Source organism: Canis lupus, chromosome 28, assembly GCF_003254725.2.
Source record: "Canis lupus dingo isolate Sandy chromosome 28, ASM325472v2, whole genome shotgun sequence".
In the NCBI taxonomy this organism is placed as follows: domain Eukaryota; kingdom Metazoa; phylum Chordata; class Mammalia; order Carnivora; family Canidae; genus Canis; species Canis lupus.
The window spans coordinates 4,595,525-4,620,260 of NC_064270.1; the positions used below are offsets into that span (position 1 = coordinate 4,595,525).

Consider the following 24,736-nt stretch of genomic DNA (forward strand, 5'->3'; position numbering starts at 1 on the left):
CTCACATGGCAGAAGTAGGGATGGAGGGGGGGGCTAGCTTTCTGAGGTCTCTCTTTTTTTTTTTTTTTTAAATATTTTATTTATTCATGAGAGACAGAGAGAGAGAGAGAGGCAGAGACATAGGCAGAGGGTGAAGCAGGTTCCATGCAGGGAGCCTGATGTGGGACTCGATCCTGGGACTCCAGGATCACGCCCTGGGCTGAAGGTGGCGCTAAACCGCTGAGCCACCCAGGCTGCCCTGAGGTCTCTTTTATAAGGACACTAATCCCAATCATTAGCGTTCTAGTGTCATGACCTAATCACCTCCCAAAGGCCCCACCTAATATAATCACCTTGGGGGTTAGAAGGTCAATATATGAGTTTTGGGGGGACACAAGCATTCAATCCATAGCAGTACCCATCTCATAGGGTGCTAGGAGTGTTTGCTCAGATAATCCACGTAAAGTGTTTAGCTCAGAGTCTGCACATAGTACATGCCCCTTAATGCTGGCCACTGTTACTCCCACAGACACATGGATCAGCTTTTTGCCAAAGGTGTACAGCTTGCATACACTTATCTCTTCTGAAAGTTTTACAGAACACATTTCCTTTCCCCATAAATAGTAGGCTTATCATGGCATAAGACAGTCAGCTAGCTGGCAACGGACTTAGACTTGGGTCTGAATTTTTGGCCCTGCCATCCAATGACTACAGGTTGTTGGGCAGGATACTTCATTCAATTTTCTGAGATTCTCTGTCCCCAACTGTAGAATGGAGAGTGGGGTTGGTAATTTGCAAGCTTTCATAAGAACATGTACAAAACAATGGGCAGATAGCTGTTGCTCAATAACAGCTACTGTGATTACTCAAAGTGACTACCGTAAGTACTCACTATTGTCATGAGTTTTTCCATCCTCTTTTCAAACTATAAAGAAATCTGCTAAAGGTCCAGATCATTATTTTGATGTAACTGCCTCTACAACTAACATTACCTACCTCACTCCTTCGAATCGACAGCTCCCTTCAAATATATTTCCAAAGAGAATATGAACACACACACACACACACACACACACACACACACACACGATTACCCAGCTCTAAGCATTTAAGAGATGTCATGAATTAAGTAATGAGATACCAAACTTGACAGTGGCACTATCTAGAGAAAAGGTCTACTTAGAAATTCTGTGCACCACATTGGGTACACTATATCTGATTTAGAATACTGCCATCCCAAGGTGAATACCGGCCTACCTATTAAAGCTAAAGCACATATAACTAAATATCACAGAAGTCAAACCTTGATTTACTTTTACTTTCATGCATTTGGTTTGTATTAAAACCATACACATGCATACAAGCCAGGCTACCACAAAAACCAAATCAAACCAAACTTTAAAACTGTTGATTAAAACCAGTACTCCTTTGTTTCCCTACTAATTCTGTTTCCAAAACCATGATGGATTTTGTTTTATACACTTCTTAAGTGTCCCACATGCTAAAAATGAGCAGCACTCTTTCCATTTTTGGTTACTGTGACAAACAAATATGCTTTGTATTAATGTTGAAATTTACTTACTGGTCTTTTGAGGAAAAGTATTCACATTCTAACAGATCCTGATATTTGACTTAACCACTCAGATGTTGGACACTTGGGTCTTAAATTCTTTTTTTTTAAAATATTTTATTTATTTATTAATGAGAGACACAGAGACCAACTGACCATGTCCCAGAAGGTAGCAATACTATAGTGTGCTCTTGCCTTCCATTTGTCTTTTGTTCTTGAATTTTCAATGCTTCCCTTCCATCTAGAAGCACCGAATATGTTGTCTTTTTTTAAAAAATATTTATTTATTTACGATAGTCACACAGAGAGAGAGAGAGAGAGGCAGAGACACAGGCAGAGGGAGGAGTAGGCTCCATGCACCGGGAGCCCGACGTGGGATTCGATCCCGGGTCTCCAGGATTGCGCCCTGGGCCAAAGGCAGGCGCCAAACAGCTGCGCCACCCAGGGATCCCAATATGTTGTCTTTTTAAAAAGCACATATATCTACACTCTATGCAGATATAACTGGAAAATTCTACCTATTACCTTTTTATCCTGGTTTTTCTAATTAGCCTGATTCAGAGTTAGTGGAAAGCCTAAATGCCAAAGCTAAATAACCTAATGTTTAGAAAATTAAAGCCTTGTACTTTCACCATGGTGGCTAGCTAAAACTGTTAACAGATTTGGTTTCTTCACGGGATGCTTAGGTGGCTCAGTGGTTGAGCATCTACCTTCAGCTCAGGACATGATCCTGGAGTTCCGGGATTGAGTCCCACATCTGGCTCCTGCATGGAGCCTGCTTCTCCTCCTTCTGCCTATGTCTCTGGCTCTGTGTCTCTCATGGATAAATGGATAAAATCTTAAAAAAAAAAAAAAAGATTTGGTTTCTTCAGTTTGTACCCATGAGTATGTTATGTGCATAATGAACTCTCACCCATTTTCTGCTAGTATTCTTCTACCTAAATGATTTGAGAAGCCAGACCTACCCACTCCCACCCCACAGGAGGCTGCTGGCACTGATCCAGTCCTTATTTCTGCTTGTTGCCACACAACAGAAGAGGGAATGGACAGGGCAGCACTCACCCTCCTGACTTCTGATGATGCCCAAATATTTGCCTTTCTGTAGCATAGTGTTCAGTGACTCCAACAATCTCCTTTGCATTTTTTTCCTCCCTCCACTAAGGTGGCTCATATAACAGTGTCCTTGTGGTCTAAAATACCCAGCATTTCAAGGCAACATCTAAATACTACTTTGTTCCATTTCTGTTCCTCCTCCAAAAAAAAAAAAATGTATTCACATTCTCAAAATGTATTTACAAAAATAACTTAAGGAGCGTCTAGGTGGCTCAGTTGGTGGAGGGTTGGACTTCTGTTTTCAGCTCAGGTCATGATCTCTGGGTGGTGAGATAGAGCCCCAAGCTGAGTTTCTGCTCAGTGGGTGTCTGCTTGACATTCTCTCTCCCTCTCAAATAAACAAATTTTTTAAAAACAAACAAAAAATACTTAAGAAAGAGTATGGGAATCCCTGGGTGGCGCAGCGGTTTTGCGCCTGCCTTTGGCCCAGGGCGTGATCCTGGAGACCCGGGATCGAATCCCACATCGGGCTCCCGGTGCATGGAGCCTGCTTCTCCCTCTGCCTGTGTCTCTGCGCCTCTCTCTCTCTCTGTGACTATCATAAATAAATTAAAAAAAAAAAAAAAAAAGAAAGAAAGAGTATGTACAAAGTTGTTGCTGCAGCACTATTTATGGTATAGAGACCCTCGCTATGGCCTAAAGCTATGAGAGAAAGGTTAAATAAAAAATGGTATATCCATATCATGAATATTGGAAGTATAATACAACTATTAAAAATGATGTTTTAATGCCATAAGAAAATGTTTATGCTAAAATTTTATTTTTAAATAAAAAGTTATCAAAATGTATTTTTTTAAAGATTTTATTTATTTATTCATGAAAGAGAGAGAGAGAGAGAGGCAGAGACACAGGCAGAGGGAAAAGCAGGCTCCATGCAGGGAGCCCGATGTGGGACTCCACCCTGGGACTCCAGGACCACGCCCTGGGCCAAAGGCAGACGGTCAACTGCTGAGCCACCCAGGCGTTCCTGTTACAGCTTATTAAATAAAACACTTTGGTCTTTCTTATTCTGAGCTTGTATTTTTTTTTTTTATACTAAGTCAGTCTGAATTGTCTCTGCCAGTTCAATTGTCCTGTCCTATGGATTAATAGTGGAGAGTATTTTGTATGGAGGTGATGACAGTTGGCATTTGCTGAATAACTGCTATGTGCCAAGCAGGAATCTAAGTTCTTAATATACATTATCTCATTTAATCCTCACATCAACCCAATGAGAGAGTACGATTATTGATTATCCCCATCTTATACTGGAACTGAAGCAGGAAGGTAAGATAACTGGCTTTAGTCCATCCAGCTGCAATTCAAACTCAAGCTCTCCCAGCCAGGGTGGCTCAGCGGTTTAGCACCGCCTACAGCCGGGGGTGTGATCCTGGAGACCCAGGATCAAGTCCCAAGTTGGGCTCCCTGCATGGAGCCTGCTTCTCCCTCTGCCTGTGTCTCTGCCCCCTCTCTCTCTCTCTGTGTCTCTCATGAATAAATAAATAAAATATTTAAACAAACAAACAAACTCAAGCCCTCCTGGGTATGAATGGCTACATCATTTACAATACATTAGGTCCTCACAGCATTTTATTAGGACTATTATTTGTTTCGAAATATTTGAGAAATGTACTATCTCTATAAGGTGTCATTTATGTGTGCTTTGAAGAATCAAAGTGCCAAGAGCAGGCCAAAGGAATCTCCCAGTTGATACTTTATGGAAAATCCACTGAAGGACTTTTGCCAAAGTCTATCTTATGGATGGAGATGGCTATCTCAACGAGGTGGGAGTTAATGTCATTTGTACTTTTTCTCTGTGACATCAATCAAATGTTCATATACCCAAGGTGCAAGGCATAAGAGAAAAAACTATGTTACCTGTAGTCAGACTTCCAACTTAATAGAGGAGATAAGACAAATAACACACATTAAACAATTGGCGCAAGTCAAAAAAAAAAATTCCCCAAACCCCCAAACATAGTTAAATGCTAAAGCATGTGGCAGAGTGGATAACTAGTGTAGAAGTCATGTAGAAAGAACTATCAGCTCTGAAGTGTCATAGAATTTGAAAGATACAAGAAACCACACTTGAAGATCATCTAGCCAACTCCAATATCTCAAGATGAGAGCTAGTAACTTCGTTAAGGTCACACAGCTGCTGAGTAGCAGAGGGAAGTCAAGTAACCAAGGAAGCTTGATGAAGCAGTTAGTCTAAGAAAAGCTTTCCAAGGACAAGTAGTAAGGAAATAGTACTTTCAATGAAAACAGTGGACAATGTTCCCCTCACCGGGTTTAGCAAAATCAACCTGCCACAGGTCTGGTGTTTAAATTACAAAAGAGTCCCTGCACTGAGATCTAAATTTTTTAAACAATTAGAAACTATTGAATTATTTGTTTCATTCTACTCATTGTTTTTTTTTTTCCTTATTGTTTTTAAACATAAAGAATTTCAATATGTACTGCACTCTAACTGCAATATTACCAAACAGAAACATACCTACTCACATAAGCATTCCAGATGCTTATCTGAGAGAAGTAAGATCTGGCTGTCTTTAGCACACTTCTGGTTTAAATAAAATCAAGTGTCTAATGTTGTAAACTGCTAAGTAGGAATTATTTGCCTAGCTTCAGGGCTTCCACCCCAACATACTCTTACATTTTATTTAAAGCATCCAATACTTTGTTATAGTTGCTCACAGAAAATCTATCAGTCATTAGAAAATAGGGATATACTTAACTCTCAGTGTATTAGAGAACCTAAATATGAATGATTGAGCATATCTTTTTTCATAAAAAGATACCTAAATATTAAAAAGATACGCAAACGGTAACTTAGGCAAGGTATAAAGACATTAAAGTGTCTAGTTTTTACAGAGAAATTTTGGTGGTGAACACAGCAGATGTGACTCAGAACACATAAAATTTATTTTGGAAATGTGTGTTCAAATTTGAGAAAAGAAAACATGCATGGTAGGATAATAAAAAGTCAATTTCGATGGATCCCTTTTAAAAGTTTATGTGTCCTGGTCACTGAACTTAAAATAGCTAAGGTGTTTATTTTTTAAGATTTTATTTATTTCTTCATGAGACACACACACACACACACAGAGAGAGAGGCAGAGACACAGGCAGAGGGAGAAGCAGGCTCCAAGCCGGGAGCCCGACGTGGGGACTCAATCCCTGGACTCCAGGATCACGCCCTGGGCTGAAGGCGGCGCTAAACCGCTGAGCCACCCGGGCTGTCCAGGTTTTTACTTTTGTAAAAAATACAAACCACTTTAATTTTTGACACCAAAGATACAGGCATAAAGTTACATTTTCTTGTATTCTAAAATAATAATCCCTGTAGGTTTGCAAGCTCAAATTAAGGCTCAAATTATTTTTTTCTATGCTTCCAATCTATTATTAAGAGTGTACTTTAAATTCCTCAAAACTTACTTCAAAAGGTGTTATGCCCTCATAGACCATATAAGCTAGCTGTATACACAAAAACTCAACACAGTTCTCTTTCAATATATTTTAGCTATTTACGTTGCAAATTGTCACTGCAATTTGTACATGTAGATCAGAGAAATAACTAAAATGTGGTTTCGAAAGAACTAAAACCAGTTAATAAATCATAAGTAATCAATATTAAGTCAATAAAGAAATTTTCTAACAAGTCTCAAAAAGAAAAATAATAAATAAAAATAAATAAATTCAAGCGCTAAATAGATGTCCTCCTTACAACCATTACCAAATCTTCTGTGTGGCTTCAAAGTTCCAGACAAGACTTTAACTTTCAACCTAAACATTTCAGATCTACAAAATACAAGTATCAGAGTCAACGGCCCCGCACATCAATACCTTCCAAAGTCCCAGAGATTTTAATTGAGCGCAGGAAAACTAAGAGTCTAAACAGAGACACCAAAGTTGGCCAAATATCAAGCTTTTATAGATAAATCCAAAACCTATACTAGCAATTTCTCCGTATCAGATATACGTAAATGGTGTTTGAATGCAATCACTAATTAGTATGCATTCTACTTACTTTGCTTTTTGCCATTTATAAGCTTCATTAAAGACACCAGTTGAATGAGGTTCGGCTCAGATAGGAAAAACCAGTTGTAAACTCGATCTACAAATTTACATCTCACAACGTCCTGCGGGGAGGTAGTCTTTATAAACTAACATCATATGCAAGCTCAGACCGTGAAATAACGCATCTCAGCCTTTTACGCCGCAGACAGTACCATTAGAAATCCTCAACTCTCTATCCCCTCAGTACCCGAAAAAAAAAAAAAAAAAAATCCACCTCCAATTCTCATTGGTCCACATAGTTCCGGCCCACATGGTATCAGTGGGTGTGTCATTGCCGACAGGTCCTCTCATTGGCTACGAGGGAAAAGCCTTTAGGAGGCCGTGATTTGGGGGGTTGTCAAACTCCACGCCTCCAGGCCTGGCGCTTGCCAATAGCCCCGAGGTTCTGGCGGCTGCTCTGCGATTCAAAGGACAAGGTGGCTGCCTGAGCGCCATCCCCAGAATGATGAAGTCTGGAAAGGAAAAGGGGCGAGGAGATGGGAGAGGGTGGCTCCGGCTGTCCCTCCAGTCTGCGCCTACTCCCGGACCCCGAGAAATGTTCTCACACGTGCATTTTCCCAACAACGAATTAGGAAGGCGGGCGGAGCAGGAGCCGCTTTAGAGCCGCGACTGCAGGAGCAGCGCCAGGTCGCCAGATTCGATCGGCCCATTCTGCAGACCGAAGCAAGCAAGCGTGAGGCTCAGGCAGCGATCTCTAGTGCCTGGAGCCCCTGGGGAAAGAGTCGGTCCCGGGAGCCCCCCGCACAGCCCCCGCCAGCGGGCGCCGAGGCTCCCCCGCGGCTCCCCGGCGCCTGCCCCGCGGCTCCCCGGCGCCTGCCGCGCGCCCCGCTCGCCTCGCCGGGGGACTTACGCGGCCTGTGCTTCCTCCCAGAGTCCATCCTCCTCCGCAGCCGGCATTTCTTGGCCGGGGAGTCGTGCTGAGGGGGCGGCGGCTGCGGCTGGAGCTCGGGCGGGAGCGGGAGGCGCGGGGGCGCCGCGTCGCCACCGCCCGCGGGGCCCCGGCTGCAGAGGCGCGGCGGCTGGACCGGCGGCGGGTGGAAGCCGTTGTGCAGCAGCCCGTTGACGGCGGCGGCGGCGGCGGCGGCGCCGGTGCCGGTGCCGGTGCCGGTGCCGGTGCCGGCGGGGGCCCCCGGGGCGTGCGTGGCCGAGGGCTCCGGCCGCCCGCCCCGCTCGCCCATGCCCGGGGCCGGTGCGGCGGCGCGCGGCCCGCGGCTCAGGCGGCCTCGCTGGAGGTCATTCTCGGGCGTCTTTATTTCCCCGGATCCTCCCTGCGGCTTCCGATTCAGCAGCCGCAGAGCCGGCGCCGGGGGACGGCGAGCCCGGCGCTCCTCCCCTTCTCCCACCGGCTCCCCCCGCTCGCCCGCGCTCTGCCCCCCGCGCGCCCGCCCCGCCGCGCCGGCCGGGAGCATGCCGGGGCCCGGCGCGGAAGCGGGGATCCCCGCCGACCCCCAGCCGGGGCCCCCACTGCCCGCCTCCCCCCGTTCCCCGGGCCGCGCGACTCCCAGCGCCGCTTCCCTGCCTCCCGGCCCCGGCCCCGGCCCCGCTACTGAGCATGCCCAGTGCTGCCCGCCGCCGCCGCCGCCGCCGCCGCCGCCACCGCCACCGCCACCGCCGCCGCCGCCGACGAGTTTCAACATGGGGACCGAAGTTCTCGGGGTTTGCAAGGAGATGGGCGGGTTGGGCTTTGTGTCTCGGAGCAGGAGAGGGGACTGGGCGAGCTGGCGCCAGAGGAGCAGGCGGCGTGGGGAGGAACACCGAGGACCCAAGTATTTGTGGAGGTTTCAGGGCGGCTAGTCCTGCCCGCAGGGGGCTAGACCCCTTTGCAAGGTCATTCCCGGTGTCCCCTACAGCGCCCCTCCTCGCCGCGCTTTGCGAGTGTGCGTGTGCTCGGTTAAGTGACCAAACTACTCACAGGCCTGAGTGGAGGGAGGAGAACGATTATTTATAGAAAGGCAGGCCGATCTGGGAAGCAGGGAGTGAAATTTCTTCACTGGCACACGTACAGACACCATGTGGTCCCTGGAGTTGCCTTTGCAGGGAGGAGGCCTGGGAATACAGTGTAAGGACAGCGAAGGACGCAGCTGCACACAGGATTAACCGGTGCTGGAAGACACCCCGTAAACAGAAGCGGTCCCAAGCTATAAAAAGCACTTTCCTCACCCAGAAAGGACGTCAAGAGACAATGTCATCCTATTTATAGAGTAAGGAGTTGCCTGTGCTTTAAGAAGGGAAGGCAGCCTGGCAGGGCGGTCCACGCCATAAGCTTTGGACTCCGAGCTGGGTTCAAATTACGACTTAGCCACTGAGCAAACCCATGGAAAATTGCTCGGGTTAACACACCTGACAATAGGAAACAGGACTGGACATGCTCAGCAGGCAGGACAGATTTGGGTGGTGAGGACCTTACGGAAGTTATGTAATGCCTTGAGGCCTCAGCTTTCCAATCTAAGAAGGAGCTGTTTTGAGAAATCTACCTAGTACGATCCTGGCACACAGTAAATGCCTCAAAGAGGTAATTCTTTTAATTACGTTGTTATTAGCAGTTCATCCTTCAAATGAGGGGAGCAAACCATGCTCACAGCCACATTTACTGTATGATTTCTCTCCCCCCCCCCATTTGAAAGCAGTTATTTATTAACTGACCAGATTACAAAATAATCCTGGTAGATACCTTAGTTCATCCTTCTAATAAGCCTATTGGTCTGGTCTTCCCTGTTGCCAGCATCTCCACCTTCTACAAAATGAGTGGTCTTTTTCTTCATTCTGCCTCGTGGAGAAGATAATTTGAAACGCCATAAAAACGTGTTTGCTCCTTTGAAACGTTTTCCAACGATATAGATCTCGTGACTCAGATCCTCCATGCAGATGATGCCATATTTATCAAGAGATCGGGCGATCAATGTGTTATCATCTCAGGACAATTCGCTTCTTATTGATCCTGCCATAACCATGCTCATAGATCAATTCATTCACTGACTTCAGGTTTGGGTACCCCCATGCTATGTAAGGTTCCACAATCCTTAGCATGTTAACTGAAGCCATTGAAGATCTGGCGTAGGCGAAGAAGCTGCAACACCTTTCAAACCTTTGGGCTCACACCATTGATACCTCTGATCCTGATGACAAATGCCAATTTGGGTTCTGCAGGCGTGTAGAAATTGCCAGCTTTTCGAAATCGAATGACATCCTCGCCATTCGAATCTCAGTTCTGTACATCTGCCTGTATGCTTTGTGGTAATGCTTAGCTTTTTCATAGATAAGCTTCCTCCTAGACTTTCAAAGCATCTTTTGGGCAAACTTTTTTTCTCAGACGCTTGATATTCAACTCTGCGAAATTTCTTCGCTTTTTCTTAAGGGTTTCTGGCACAACAGGAACCTTCTCTTTCTTCTCCTCTGCACCCTCCATGGTTCCAGCCCTGTGTGATTTCTTATGTATGATATTCTCCATCATTTGTATTGACTAAACCTACAGAAGAGTCAGAGGCCAGCAAGTGCTTGCTTGCCAAGCCCCTGGGCCTCAGTGCATTCAGCAGCAGCCCGAGCATGCACCTTGGAACGGCAGTTGCTTCCAGGAGAGCCCTACCCAGAACCACAGCTTTCGAAGCATAGGGGCCACTTGAGAACTCTAGTCCATCTACTCATTTTTCCAGATAAGGAAATTGAACCACAGAGATGGCTGAGATTATTAAGAGCAAAACTAGGGCTAAACCCTAAATCTTCTATCCCTGACCTTATGATACTATTTGAGACAGAGAAAAACCAGACTTGGGTGCAACGGCCCCTGCCTACCTCTCCTACCTCATCTCTAGCTCCCTATGCTCCTGCTATAGGGCAGCCTGCCAGTTGCTCAAACAACTTATTATCCCTTTGCACTTGCTATTTCCGTTGCAGATTTTACTTATTTGGGCAGCCCGGGTGGCTCAGCGGTTTAGAGCCGCCTTCAGCCCAGGGTGTGATCCTAGCCACCTGGGATCGAGTCCCACGTTGGGCTCCCTGCTTCTCCCTCTGCCTGTGTCTCTGCCTCTCTCTCTCTCTCTCTCTCTCTCTCTGTGTGTGTGTGTGTCTCGTGAAGAAATTAATAAAATCTTAAAAGATTTTACTTATTTATTTTGGAGAGAGAGAGATGGAGAGCATGCATGAGCGGGGCAGAAGGGTAGAGGGAAAGGGAGAAGTAGACTCCTCACTGAGCAGGGAGAATGATGTGGGACTTGATCCCAGGAACCTGGGATCATGACCAGAGTGGAAGGCAGACACTTAATGACAGAGCTACCCAGGCACCTCAACCCTCAGACTTCTTTGTCCACCAGATTCTGACTCAATCTTCAGACCTCTGCTACAACCTCTAATATTTGGAGAAATCTTCCCTGACCCTCAGGACTAGGATCAGGTGTTCCTATTCCCTACACTGTATCTTCATGACTCTATTGGTTTGTAATTCTACAATGTATCTGTTCCCTTGTCATTGGGGATTATAATAGGATATCCCTGAGTTGTTACAATGATGAAATGAATTAACATGCAAAGTGCCCAGCACATCATAACTGCTATGAAAAAGCTAGATATTGTAACCAGGGCACAGGGGTGCAAGAGCTTGGCTCAGAGGGTCCCAAACAGACCAGGCCTAGCCACTTGCTGCTGACAAAAATCCAAAGGCAGAGAGATGAGTGGTGGTGCAACAAGAAGGATTTATTTCAGTGCTGCCAACACCAGGAATACCTCGATCTAAAGTCTCAAAGACTGTCTCCAAAGTGCTAAAAATACTTCCAGGTTTATATAAGGAAAATGTGGGACAAAGGTCAGTGGGTAAATGCTGCTGGGTAGTCAAGGTCAAGTTGATCAGGTTTTCTTGAGGTCAATCATTCAGGCCTTGTTGGTACAGGGCAATCCTTACTGCTTTAGGAGTTTTGGTTCCCATCAGGTGATGCTTGACCTAGAGGGTCTTTTGCCTGACTTAAGAGATAAAGCTGGAAAGAAGAACTTAATCAATAAGAAAGTTTGAGGTCAAAATGGAGGGAGTTGAAGTCCTCTTTAATATTACTATTTGACTATCTGTATCCACTACCCCCATCCTCACCCTCCCCACAACACACACACACACACACACACACACACACACACACTGTGATCACCATGACTCTTGGGGATCCCTGGGTGGCTCTGTGGTTTAGCGCCTGCCTTAGGCCCAGGGTGTCATCCTGGGGACCCAGGATTGAGTCCCACATCGGGCTCCCTGCATGGAGCCTGCTTGTGTCTCTGCCCTCCCCCTAATAAATAAATAAACAAACAAATAAACAAATAAAAGGCAGATTACTCTTATTCCTCATGTAGCCTTAGGAAACTTCTGGTAATTATCTGTGACTAAATAAATGACTTGCATGATATTCTACCCAGGATGTCTCTATTTTCTACTGTAAATTTGCTAAAAAATGTCCATCGCTATTCCTAAATATTCAAAGATACAGTTTTCAAGTTCCCATATAACTTGAACTGAGTAGTTTAGGAAGCAGTTTACATCCGAGATGCAAGCAGAAGCTTTAGCAGTGCAGTATCTCCAAGGACATACTCTCTCCAGCTTGATTCCCAGGCATGGTGAGGAAGGCCTGAGCCAAGTGGCTCAGACCCAGGCAGGGCAGAAGTACTGGTACTGGGACAGAACGTCCTACACCTGTTTCCTTTTCCCCCGTCCTTGTCAGGCTGGTGTCCTGGATCGATCACACTGGGCATGTGGTAGAGAGGAAGTCAGGTGGTATCTCACAGGATTATTCAGGATAGGTGTATCTTGGAAGTGTAACTTTGAGGTATGAGCTCTCGTGCTCCAACAGGGGCATGGAATAAATGTTTGGGAAAGAGTAAAGGAGGAAGGAACCCAAAAGCCACTTCTTCTCTTTCTTTGTTCATTCATTGATTGACTTGCCAGTCATTCATTCATTCTGTACTATGTTGTAGGCAGTAAAACAGATGGTGGGAATACGAGACAAAACGAGGCCTTCACTGCCCTCTATGAGTTTATAGTTTGTAACAAGAGAGATAAGTCAATGGTTCTCCATCAGTGTACACAAAAATAACCTAGGGAGTTTTCACTTTTTAACTCTTCATTGAAAATAGCTTATGTACAGAAATGTATGTATATCCTGAGGGTAGAGCTCAGTGAATTTTGCACAAATAAACACTCTGTGTAATTAGCACCTGATCAAGAAACAGAAGTTACTAATAATCTAGGAGACTTTTTAAGAGCAGATTCTGGGCCCAGGTCCATGCACTGCTTTGGAGCACAGGAGTCTGCATGGTGATGATGATAATGATGATGATTAAGTATTTTTAATTTAATTTTTTTAAAAATTTATTTATTTGAGACAGAGCGCACGTGTGCATGTGCGCACAAATGGAAGGGGTTTGTGGGAGCAGAGAGAAAAATTTCAAGCTGATTCTCTGCTGAGCATGGAGCCCCACACAGGAGTGGGGGGGGGGGGCAGGGGGTGGAATCCCACAACACAAGATCACAATTTGAGCTGAAATCAAGAGTGGATCACCCAACGAGCTGAGCCACCCAGGTGCCCCTATAAGTATTTTTTTAATTAAAGAAGCAAAACAGTAGCAAACAAACTTTAAAATTAAAAACAAGATTATGTTGTAGATAGTCCTTGCTTGGAAAAACAATGAACAAAGCAAAGTGTATCACCTCTGCCACAACATAGACATAACCGCAGAGGACTACAAAGAGTGAGCTCCTAGGAGGAGAGAGAAGGGAGGTATGCTAAAATGGAGGTTAACACTGGCTTCAGGGAGGAGATAACCCTTAAACTGAATTTTGAATAATAATGGGATTTCTTTAGGAAAGGTTGAAGGAAATCCATTTCGGAGGGAAATGGAGACTCTGTGGGTGGATCTGAAACCTTCTAGCCTGTTTGGGAATCTACCGGGAGTTCAACAAGGTTGAAGGACAGCTTAGCAAAGGGAGGAAGTGAGTGCTTGCAGCTGAAAATGTTTAATGGGTCCAAATCTCAGGTGGCTTTCTGCCAGTAGTAGAGTTTGAAATTCTTCCTGAGGCCACAGGAAACCATTAAAAAGTTTTAGGCTAAAAAAAAAAAAAAAAAGTTTTAGGCTATAGAAAACTACGAGATTTGCATTCTGGAATGGAAAGATCTCTGGTAGCTGACAAGAGAACAGATTTGGGGAGGAGGTCCTTATTTAGGAAGATGAGATAGAAGGTTATTGGAAAAGTTTAGATAAGTGGTGATAAGGGTCTGAGTGAAGGACATAGCAGTTGGAATGAGAGCATCGGGTAGATTCAATCATTTTTTAAGCGTAGAATCCATAGGACTTTGGTGGTCATTTGGAAGGTCAGGGACAGGTAAAACTAGGATGATTTCTGTTTCCAGTTTGGGCAACTGGCAAAATGGTGGTTTCAACACACAAGATAAAATATACAGAAAAGGAGCAAGACCTTCTACCTATATTCTCTCTGGATCTTGCATTTTTAAAAGGATGATCCTTTTTTTAAAAAAATATTTTATTTATTCACCACAGACACAGAGAGAGAGGCAGAGACACAGGCAGAGGGAGAAGCAGGCTCCATGCAGGGAGCCTGATGTGGGACTCGGTCCCGGGTCCCCAGTATCACACCAGAGGCTGAAGGCGGCACTAAACCGCTGGGCCACAGGGGCTGCCCTAAAAAGGATGATCCTTTAGGGATGCCTGCGTGGCTCAGCGGTTGAGCGTCTGCCTTTGGCTCAGGGCATGATCCTGGGGTCCTGGGATCGAGTCCCACATGGGGCTCCCTGCTGGGAGCCTGCTTCTCCCTCTGCCTATGTCTCTGCCTCTGTGTGTGTATGTGTGTGTGTCTCATGAATAAGTAAAAAAAAAAATCTTAAAAAAAAAAAAGGATGATCCTTTAAAAATATAGATCTGACCCTGACATTTTTTTTTTAATTTTTATTTACTTATGATAGGCACACAGTGAGAGAGAGAGAGGCAGAGACACAGGCAGAGGGAGAAGCAGGCTCCATGCACCAGGAGCCCGACGTGGGATTCGATCCCAGGTCTCCAGGATCGCGCCCTGGGCCAAAGGCAGGCGCTAAACCGCTACGCCACCCAGGGATCCCTGACCCTGACATTTTTGTACCTAATTTCCTTTGTGGATGACCAACAATTCATAAATTCTAAACTCTTATGGGGCTCATCCAGATCCTTCATTCCCTGCCTGCCTCATCTCTAAATATTTCTTGCCATTCACACTTACACTCCGTGTTCCTATGAGATCAGCAGATTCCCCCCGCCCCAGGATGGGTGTGTGGGGGTGCTCCTCTGGTGTAAGCCGCATCACTCTCTATCTCTCTCAGTCTAATTCATACTTACTACATTTCATTGTAAAACAAGAAGTTTTTTTTTTTGTCTCCTCAAGGATGAGCAAAGAAAACAAGCCCCCTTCCCATCCAAGATGTGTTCTTTTTGACCACCTGGGTGTTTGTAAATTGAAAGTTTGGATTAGAAAGCAAGTAGGCTACATGGTACATATATATACAATGAAATATTATCCGGCCATTAAAAAGAAAGACGTCATGCCATTTGTGATAACTTGAATAGGTCTTGAGGCCATTATACTAAGTGAAATAAGTCATACAGAGAAGACAAACACCATAGGATCCCACTTTATATGCAATCTGAAAAACAAAAACAAACAGAACTCATAGATACAGAGAACAGACTGGTGATTGGAGGTAGTACAGAATGGGTGAGGGTGGTCAAGAGGTACAAACTTCCAGTTATAAAATAAATAAGTCATGGGGATGTAATAGTAACTAGTTAAAAGTGCTGTGTTGTATATTGAAAAGTTGCTAGGAGAGTGGATCTTTCTTTTGTGTGTGTGTTTATTTTTTAAAAATATTTTACTTATTTATTAATGAGAGACAAAGAGAGAGAGAGAGAGGGACAGGGACATAGGCAGAGGGAGAAGGAGCCTGACGTGGGACTTGATCCCGGGTCTCCCAGATCGCACCCTGGGCTGAAGGCGGTGCTAAACCGCTGAGCCACCAGGGCTGCCCTAGGAGAGTGGATCTTTTTTTTAATTTTTATTTATTTATGATAGTCACAGAGAGAGAGAGAGAGAGAGGCGCAGAGACACAGGCAGAGGGAGAAGCAGGCTCCATGCACCGGGAGCCCGACGTGGGATTCGATCCCGGGTCTCCAGGATCGCGCCCTGGGCCAAAGGCAGGCGCCAAACCGCTGCGCCACCCAGGGATCCCAGGAGAGTGGATCTTAAAAGTTCTCTTTACAAGCAAAAAATTTGTAACTATGTGTGGTGATAGATGTTAATTAGACTTATTTGTTGGGATCATTTTCCAATATGTACAAATAATATAGTCATTATGTTGCATAACGACAACAAAACAGGCAAGAAAGGAAGTAGGCTGCGTTCACACATGTGTGCTACCTACCTGGCCCCTGAGGCACTTCTGACAGCTCTCAGCCTCCCAAATCAATTGTAGGGGCCGCCACCTTTGAATCCCCAGGACTCAGTGCCAAGCACAAGTGGGTTCCCATTTCAGTTCTGAAAAAAAAAAAAAAAAAAAAACGTGTGTGGAATCATCGGAGAATGTAGTTCTCATGGAACAGGGGAAGGTGCTGAGGCTTCAGAGTGGGAGGTGAGGAGAGGCACCAGGTATGGGTGAGCAGGGGCCACAAGCTTCCTTGAGGAAGTGGGCAGGGTTTCAGAAATCAATCCTGCTTGGCCTATGTCTGTGATTGACTTTGGAGTGACCAATGAAACATGGAGAAAGTCTGGGGGGACTTGGGGGAAAGATTTCCTTTCAGAAAAAGAAGGAGGTCAACGATGTGGATTTGTAACCTAGATTTTAATTACTCTAAGTAAGACTGGTTATTTTCTGAAGACAAACAAAACCTGCCTGCCATGCCGTCATAACATGTTATCACTGCAGAAATTCTAGTTATTTGCCAAAATGGAGATAAAGTCAAACATGCTCAAGCTTTCATCCAGGTAATTACCACATTGATGCTATAGTGTGAGCATGGAAATAAGGTACAGCCTCAAGATATAGTGTAAAAAGAATTACTGGGGGTGCCTGGCTGGCTCTGTCATTGGAGCATGCAACTCTTGATCTTGGAGTTGTGAGTCCAAGTCCCACATTGAGTGCAGAGATTACTAAAAAAAATAAAATCTTAAAAAGTATTATTAGAATTTTAGCTGCCAGAATATTGAGCAAAGATAAACTGCTTTATTTCATTTTTGCTTTTGTTAGAGGTGTTGGTGCTCTGCTTAGAGATTTGCCATGAGGTCACCTCATATAAGAGATACAGGGGAAGTGCTCACTTCGGCAGCACATATACTAAAAAAGAGATACAAGGGAGGGGAACCTTGGTGGTCTGCCTATGTCTCTGCCTCTCTCTCATGAATAAATAAATAAAATCTTAAAAAGAGAGAGAGAGAGAGAGACATCTGGGTGGCTTAGCGGTTGAGCATCTGCCTTTGGGCTCAAGGCGTGATCCCGGAGTCCCAAGGATCCAGTCCCACATTGGGCTCCCTACATTGAGTCTGCTTCTGCCTCTGCCCATGTCTCTGCCTCTCTCTCTGTGTCTCTCATGAATAAATAAATAAAATCTTTAAAAAATAAAAAAAAAAGTGAGATACAGGGGACTATTTTGGAGTATAATGCTATTTTCTGTGACAGTGATTTTTACACTGCTTTCTGCAGGACCCTAGGGAGCAATGCTGCCTGGGGGAGTCAGAGGCCACCATAAACAAGCCAAAACTGCCTGAGTCTCAGGATGGCTCAGTTAAGCATCTGACTTTGGCTCAGGTCATGATCTCAGGTTCTGGGACCGAGCTCCACTCAGTGGGGAGTCTGCTTGACCCTCCCCCAGCTCGTGCTCTTTCTCAAATAAAAAAATAAAATCTTAACAACAACAACAAACAAAACCTGCCCTGGTGAATTAATAGTGTTAGAGTGAGGTTCTGATGACCCCTTCATCAGGGCCTCCATCTTTTCCTTTCTTCAGAATTGAGCAGCTACTACAGAGCAGACACCAACAAAGTACCAGGGATACATTCTTGACCAAAACCAAAGTCCCTGCCATTGTGCAGATTACAGAAAAGACATGCAGTAAGCACATAATCACCAGAAAAAGCAAAGGCATAAGTACATTCTGACAAGTGGAAAAAGGACTTCCAGTGCCATGAGGACACATACCAGGGTGACCTAGCCTAGTCTGAAACTTTAGCAGAGGAAATGGTTTATGAGCCGAATTCTACTTTTTTTTTTTTCCAAATAGGTTCTATGCCAATATGAGGCTTGAACTCATAACCCTGAGAACAAGAACCCATTTCCTCTACCAACTGAGCCAGGCAGGCACCCTTGTGCTGAATTCTAAATATTAAATAAAAGTTAACTAAGGTTGGGGTGAATGTAGCCTATTCTTTCTACATCACAAATTTAGTAGGCACTTCATAAATACTTGCTGAATGAAAGAATGAATTGAAGGGCACCTGGGTGGTTCAATGGTTGAGTGTCTGCCTTTGGCTCAGATCATGATCTCGGGGTCCTGGGATCCAGTCCCACATCAGGCTCCCTGCAGGATCCTGCTTCTCCCTCTGCCTATGTCTCTGCCTCTCTATGTCTTTCATAAATAAATAAGATTTTAAAAAAAGAATAAATTGACCCTATCCCTCAATTGAACAAAACAAATATAACGAAAACTATTCACTGGAATGAATCACCCACGGAAAGATTTAGGCCAATCCTTTTTTCTTTACTGTTCTTTTATATTGGTTGCTTTTCTCTCTGATGATGGAGTATTTCCCACCCAATACTCTCGTTGCTTGTTTAAGTTTCTTATTTGTTTTGTTTTGTCTTTGGTCAACAGAGATGGAAAAATATAGCAACAGCACCACCAAGAATAACTGTGTATACAAGAATGGAACACACACATAAACAAACTTCCTGTCAGTCACTAATATTTTTTGAGCACCTGCTAATTATGATTTGGTGAAGGGGGATAGGGTGTGACTGCTAAAAATTTAATAGGCTATAATCAGAGTAACCCCAAGTATTGGGCATAATTTCAGGAATGGAGCTGGGTTTAACAAAATTATTGAGTTAATTGAGGACTCAACATTTATTGAGTTGTTACAGGTCATACATTGCGCTAAGCATGTTATAAGTGTCATCTTTTCTTTTAATTTGCACAGTAGGCATGTGAGTTGAGTACTATTATTCTCTTCATGCTCCAGACAAGGGAACAAAATCGAGAGCTCATTAACTTGCCCAAATTCACACAGCAGCAATGTAAAACTGACATTTAAACTCACATTTAGGTGGCTCTAGAACATGTACACTTCATAACTCAACCACAGTGCCTCCCCAAAGGCAGTGTTTCTACTTCTTATTGCCTAGAGTTTATGCCATGGTTGCAAATGTCTGCTACATACTCCACTACCTGCACAGTGTTGCTTTTCATCATAGTTGTTGGGTCCCTTTATTTCTCTGCAATCTAGATTAAATCTAGAGACTTTTTCCCTTTTAATAAATTTCTGAGAGGGACACCTGAGTGGCTCAGTAACTGAGCATCTGCCTTTGACTCAGGTCGTGATCCCAGGGTGCTGGGATTGAGTCCCAAGTCTGGTTCTCCATGGGAGCCTGCTTCTCCCTCTGCCTCTGTCTCTGCCTCTCACTTTGTGTCTCTCATGAATAAATAAATAAAAATCTTTAAAAAATTTTTCTAGTTATATGGGATCCCTGGGTGGCGCAGCGGTTTAGCGCCTGCCTTTGGCCCAGGGTGTGATCCTGGAGACCCGGGATCGAATCCCACGTCGGGTTCCTGGTGCATGGAGCCTGCTTCTGTCTCTGCCTCTCTCTCTCTCTCTCTCTCTCTCTGTGTGTGTGTGTGTGTGTGTGACTATCATAAATAAATAAAAATTTAAAAAAATTTTCCTAGTTATAAGTAGGAAATTTTCTATTTTCTCTTTATTCAATAAGTATTTTTAAATGATGCGACCACGTGCAAGCCACTGTTCCAAGTCATGAGTTTGTAGTGGCGAACAATGCAAAAAAAGGTCCCTTCCATCATGGAGCTTACATTCTTCTGGGTGGGAGGTGGAGGACAGGAGATGGGGACAGGGGAAGACAGAAAATAAACAAGTAAATAAATATAGATTGTGTTAAGTAATGTAAAAATTATTTTTAAAAAATATTTTATTTATTTATTCATGAGAGACACAGAGAGAGAAAGGCAGAGACACAGGCAGAGGGAGAAGCAGGCTCCATGCAGGGAGCCAGACGTGGGACTCCATCCAGGGTCCCCAGGATCAGGCCCTGGCTGAAGGCGGCGCTAAACCACTGCGCCACCCGGGCTGCCCAAGTAATGTAAAAATTAAACAAAATGTTGTGAAAGAGAATAACTTGAAGTGGGGGGCCAGTTTAGATGGGAGAATTTGAGGAAGCCACAGTTGATGCTGGTACCTGAAGGTTGAGAGATGAAGATGGGCATGTCATTTGATTTGAAAGAACATTCCAGGATATGGAAGAAAAATGTGTGTGTGCGTGTGTGTGTGTGTAGACATTTCTTCATAATCAAAGTTCCAGTATTTGGGGAATGCTGGTGACTAGGGTATATGCACCTTCCTTTGAGAATGACAGCAGCACTAGGGAGAGTTTTATATATTAGGGTCTCAGAATTCAGGACACTCAGATTTGTTGTATAGCCTCCTTGTTTTCCAGAGGAAATTCCTGCTGAAGAGTGAAGGTTCTTTATCTGCAAATAATAAAAGTCACTTGAATTCACTTCAGCATAAAATGAATTAATACAGTGAACTGGGCATCATGGGAAAGGTTGAAGCAGCAGCCTCCAGGCTATTTCCAGTAATGACTCCCAGAATTCCACTGCAGAATCAGCTTACTCAGGGAACTGCGATATGGGTGGGAGCTGCTACTCCTGGTACAATGGGAAATCAAGGAATCGTGGAGTCACTGCTTCTACTGCTAGTCCTAGGACTGATTGGCTCAGGCTGAATTGACACCTGCAAAATGCATGCCAGTATTCTGTCTCTCCAAATCCATGCTTACATGAGTTTGACTGTTTGAGGTTCCTCATGTTAAGTCATACCAGGTAGTATTGTCCTTCTGTGTCTGGTTTATTTCACTTAGAATGATATCGTTTAGGTTTATCCATGTTGTTGCAAATGGCAGGATTTCCTCTTGTATAAGGCTGAATAATATTCCAATGAATTTATATATTAATTTTTAAAAAATTATTTTATTTATTTGTTCATGAGAGACACAGAGAGAGAGGTAGAGACATAGGTGAGGGAAAAGCAGGCTCCTCACAGGGAGCCCAATGTGGGACTTGATCCCTGAACTGGGATCATGCCCTGAGCCAAAGGCAGACGCTCAACAGCTGAGCCTCCCAGGAGTCCTATAAATTTTTTTAATCCATTTGTCTGTCAGTGGATGTTGCAGTTCTTTCAATGTCTTGGCAATCATGAATACTACTGCAGTGAGTACAGGGAAGCAGATAGCTGGCTAAAATTCTGATTCCTTTGGATCCATACCCAGAAGTGGGGTTGCTGGATCATATAGTAGTTCTGTTTTTAATTTTTTGAAGAACCTTCACATTGTTTTTCATAGTAGCTGTGCTACATTAATTGAAATAGCAACATGTGGCTAGCAGCTACTTTATTGGACAGTATTGTATACAGTGGAGGTAATAGTTGTGTCTACCTCATTTATTCAACAAATACTTACTGAGTATCTTCCATGAATATCTGCAGGTATTGTGCCAGGGAAGATGCCATGAAGCTTACAATCCAGTAAGGTAGTCATAAAAAATAAAATAACCATAGAGTTTCTGGTCCGTAGTTTAAAGGAAGTCAGTAGGATAGAGTTCTGCAGAACAATAGGGGGTGAAGTCTTTAAGTGGGGCCCAAGGGAAGCCTCTTTGAAGAGGTGATGAATGACCCAAACTTCATCCACCATCATCATCCAGCTCAGGGTGGCCATATGACATAACTCTGGTCAGTGAGATAGAAGTTGAAACTGGCCAAGTGATGTTTCAGGAAAGTTTCAGTTTTTCTGATAGAAAAGGAAGTGGTGAACCAATGTAAGCATACCCCCAAAGGTCAAAGTATGTTAACTGCAATGTATTAAAATATGTCAAATATGTTTATATCTATAAATTCATGAAGACAATTTTTAAAAAAAGGATCTTTGATATTGGAGGATGCTAGTGAATCAACTCATAATTTTGAAAACTAGCAAACTAAAGAAAAGAATCAAGTATTTACTTTTTCTTTATTGTCTGTATCCATCGAGTAATCTAATAATAGAGGAAGGAAGTTTCTCTCTTTTTTTTTAAAGATTTTATTTAGTTATTCATGAGAGACCCACAGAGAGAGAGAGAGAGAGAGAGAGAGAGAGGCAGAGACACAAGCAGAGGGAGAAGCAGGCTCCATGCAGGGAGCCTGACATGGACTCGATCCTGGGTCTCTAGGACTACACCCTGGACTGAAGGTGGTGCTAAACCACTGAACCATCCAGGCTGCCCCAGTTTCTCTTTATAAAAGTATTCCTAAAAGAAAAAAAAATTTTTTTAATTATTCCAATCAATACATGAAGAAAGAATGATAGAATTAAAATATCAAAATTTTATAACCTAATGAATTAAGGTCTAGATATTAATCATCAAAAGCTGCTAATATCACAAAAAGATAGACAATCAGACATTAGGTGACTCCAGAGAGCAGAACACACTACCTCCTACAAAGTGGTCTTCAAACAAATGGACAAGCAAACACGCAAACAACCAAACAAAAACTACAGTTAAATAAAAATAAGCCTGAGTCTAATTAAAGCTGTAGATCCAACTATTATTTCACAAGATACAGTAGGCAGAGCACATCATCAGGATAAAATCAGGAAAATCCTGATTGTAGGAAACTCTGGAGACAAATGACCTGGTTTCTCAAAAATAAATTGAGAGGGGGAAAAAAGGATCCTATAGGTTATAATTACATATCAATTGTAAGTATTGGTCTGATTTGGATACTTTAAACTATTAAGAAATATGACTTTTCTGGGACAATTGGAAATTTGAACACTGGTTCAAATGATATTCAGGAATTGTTCATTTTGTGATGATAATATTGTGATTATATTTAAAAAGAAAGAGCTTAATATTTTTTTAAAATTATTTTTATTTTTATTTTTATTTATTTATTCATGAGACACACAAAGACATAGGCAGAGGGAGAAGCAGGCTCCCTGTAGGGAGCCTGATGCAGGACTTGATCCCCACCTGGTATCACGACCTGATCCGAAGGTAGACACCTAACCACTGAGCCACTCAAGCGTCCCAAGAGCTCTATCTTTTAGAGATACATAATGCAACACTTTGGGAAAAAAATAATACAATGTCTGGGGCTTGATTCAAAATACTAAGTGGAGAGGGAGAGGTATGTGGAGAGGGCATAGGTGAAACAAGATTAGCTGCAAGTTAATAATTATTGTGGCTGCATGATGAATCCATGAGAGGCTGTTACACTATTCTATTTTTTATATCTGAAATTCTGCATAATAAAAAGTTAAATAAAAAGAAGGCTTTAATCCCTATCTCCCCTTCTTCTCCCTGGGATATGGAGTTAAGGCCTTAAGGTGCAGGAGCCATCTTCTGACCGTGAGGCAGTAAGGATGAGGCCAGACATGGGAGGTCAATATATGAAAGATGGTACAGCCAAAATCTAGGAGGAGGCTAAGTCCCTCTGATCACATGGAGCTGCTGTGCCAGTCCTAGAATACTGACTTCTGGAAATGTTATAAGAGACAAACCTCCATGTGTTTAAGCCTCTCTTAAGATGGAATTTCTTTTATTTGCAGGCAAGGCCATTCATAATAGATACAGTTAAGATCCAGAAGATGAGAAAGTGCAATCTAGATGAAGAGCAAAGCAGAGGGCACCACAGTCCAAACGCTGTGGGATAGGAGAGAGTTTGGAACTTCCTGAAGGTCAGGGTGGCTGGAGCGTCATAAAGAGAAGAGTGGGGTAAGATGCAGTTGAAGGTGTAGGCAGGAGCTTGCAGGCTAGAAACCTGGCAGTCCATGGCAAGCAGTCTGGATCATTCTAAGCATAACGGGAAACCACTGACAGTTTTGAAGTAGACAGGTGACAATAACTTATTTATGTTGAGAAAGATAACTCTGGCTGTTACATAGGGGGAGGCCAGCAGCAGGTGCAAGAGGGAAAGCATGGAGAGACTAAGCAGGAGGCAGCTGTTCAGATGAGAGGTGACGGGAGTTTGGATGCAGAGATGGACAGACAGGACAGTTTTGAGACCTACTTTGGAAGTAAAATCGGCAGAAATTATTAAATTAATGGGGAAAATTAAGGAAAGGAAAAGATCTAGGATAATATCTGGTTTTCTGATTGTAGCAAGAAAATAGAATTGGAAGAAGTAAGCTTCAAAGTAGTTACATGAACTAGGCAGGCAGATATGTGAGTCTGGAGATGATAAGACAGACCTGAACTATAGATAAATATTTGAAAGCATCAGTGTAAATTGTATTTTTGTGGTGGATGAGGTCACCCAGGGAAATAAGTAGGAATAGAAGAAAATAGGAGCCAGGATCAAATCTTGAGAAATATCAACATTTATACATGGTGTTGAGAAAGGGGAGGAGACTGAGGACTCTCACAAAAGAGAAGGAAAGCCAGGAGATTATGGTTTCACTGAAATTGAGAGAGGTGAGCCTGCTGCCCCTGAAAAGTCCAGGTGAGCCTGCTGCCGCTGAGAAGCGGACAAGAAAAGAGTAAAGTGGACATTGCTGTTGACAATAAGAAAGTCACTGGTGATCCTGACAAAAACAATGTCAGAGAAGTAGTAGAGCTGGAATCCAAATCTGGGTGAGCTGACGAGTGAAGAGGTGATGGAGCAGAGATGGTGTTTGTAGAAATTTCTTTGAGAGTCTGCCAGAAAGGGAGCAGAGGAATAGGGTGGTGTCTGGAGGGAGTTCA

General features: G+C 43.7%; 1 protein-coding gene and 1 long non-coding RNA gene across 3 annotated transcripts in view; one reads left to right on the forward strand and one right to left on the reverse strand.

The window, feature by feature from the left end:
* The window catches only part of PANK1 (pantothenate kinase 1), a 58,872-nt gene extending 50,235 nt beyond the window's left edge, over nucleotides 1–8,637 (reverse strand). Inside the window, exon 1 of one of the 2 annotated variants that reach the window (XM_049103516.1) lies at nucleotides 7,572–8,637. In XM_049103516.1, coding sequence (XP_048959473.1) covers nucleotides 7,572–8,358 — 787 coding nt within the window. In that variant the 5' untranslated portion in view covers nucleotides 8,359–8,637. Of the gene's footprint in view, nucleotides 1–6,671; nucleotides 6,926–7,571 lie in introns of those variants that run through there. The other variant, XM_025466479.3, reaches the window with a different exon arrangement.
* Nucleotides 1–24,736, forward strand: part of LOC125753936 (uncharacterized) — a 71,693-nt gene that overhangs the window by 22,397 nt on the left and 24,560 nt on the right. The gene's annotated exons all lie outside the window — the stretch shown is intronic.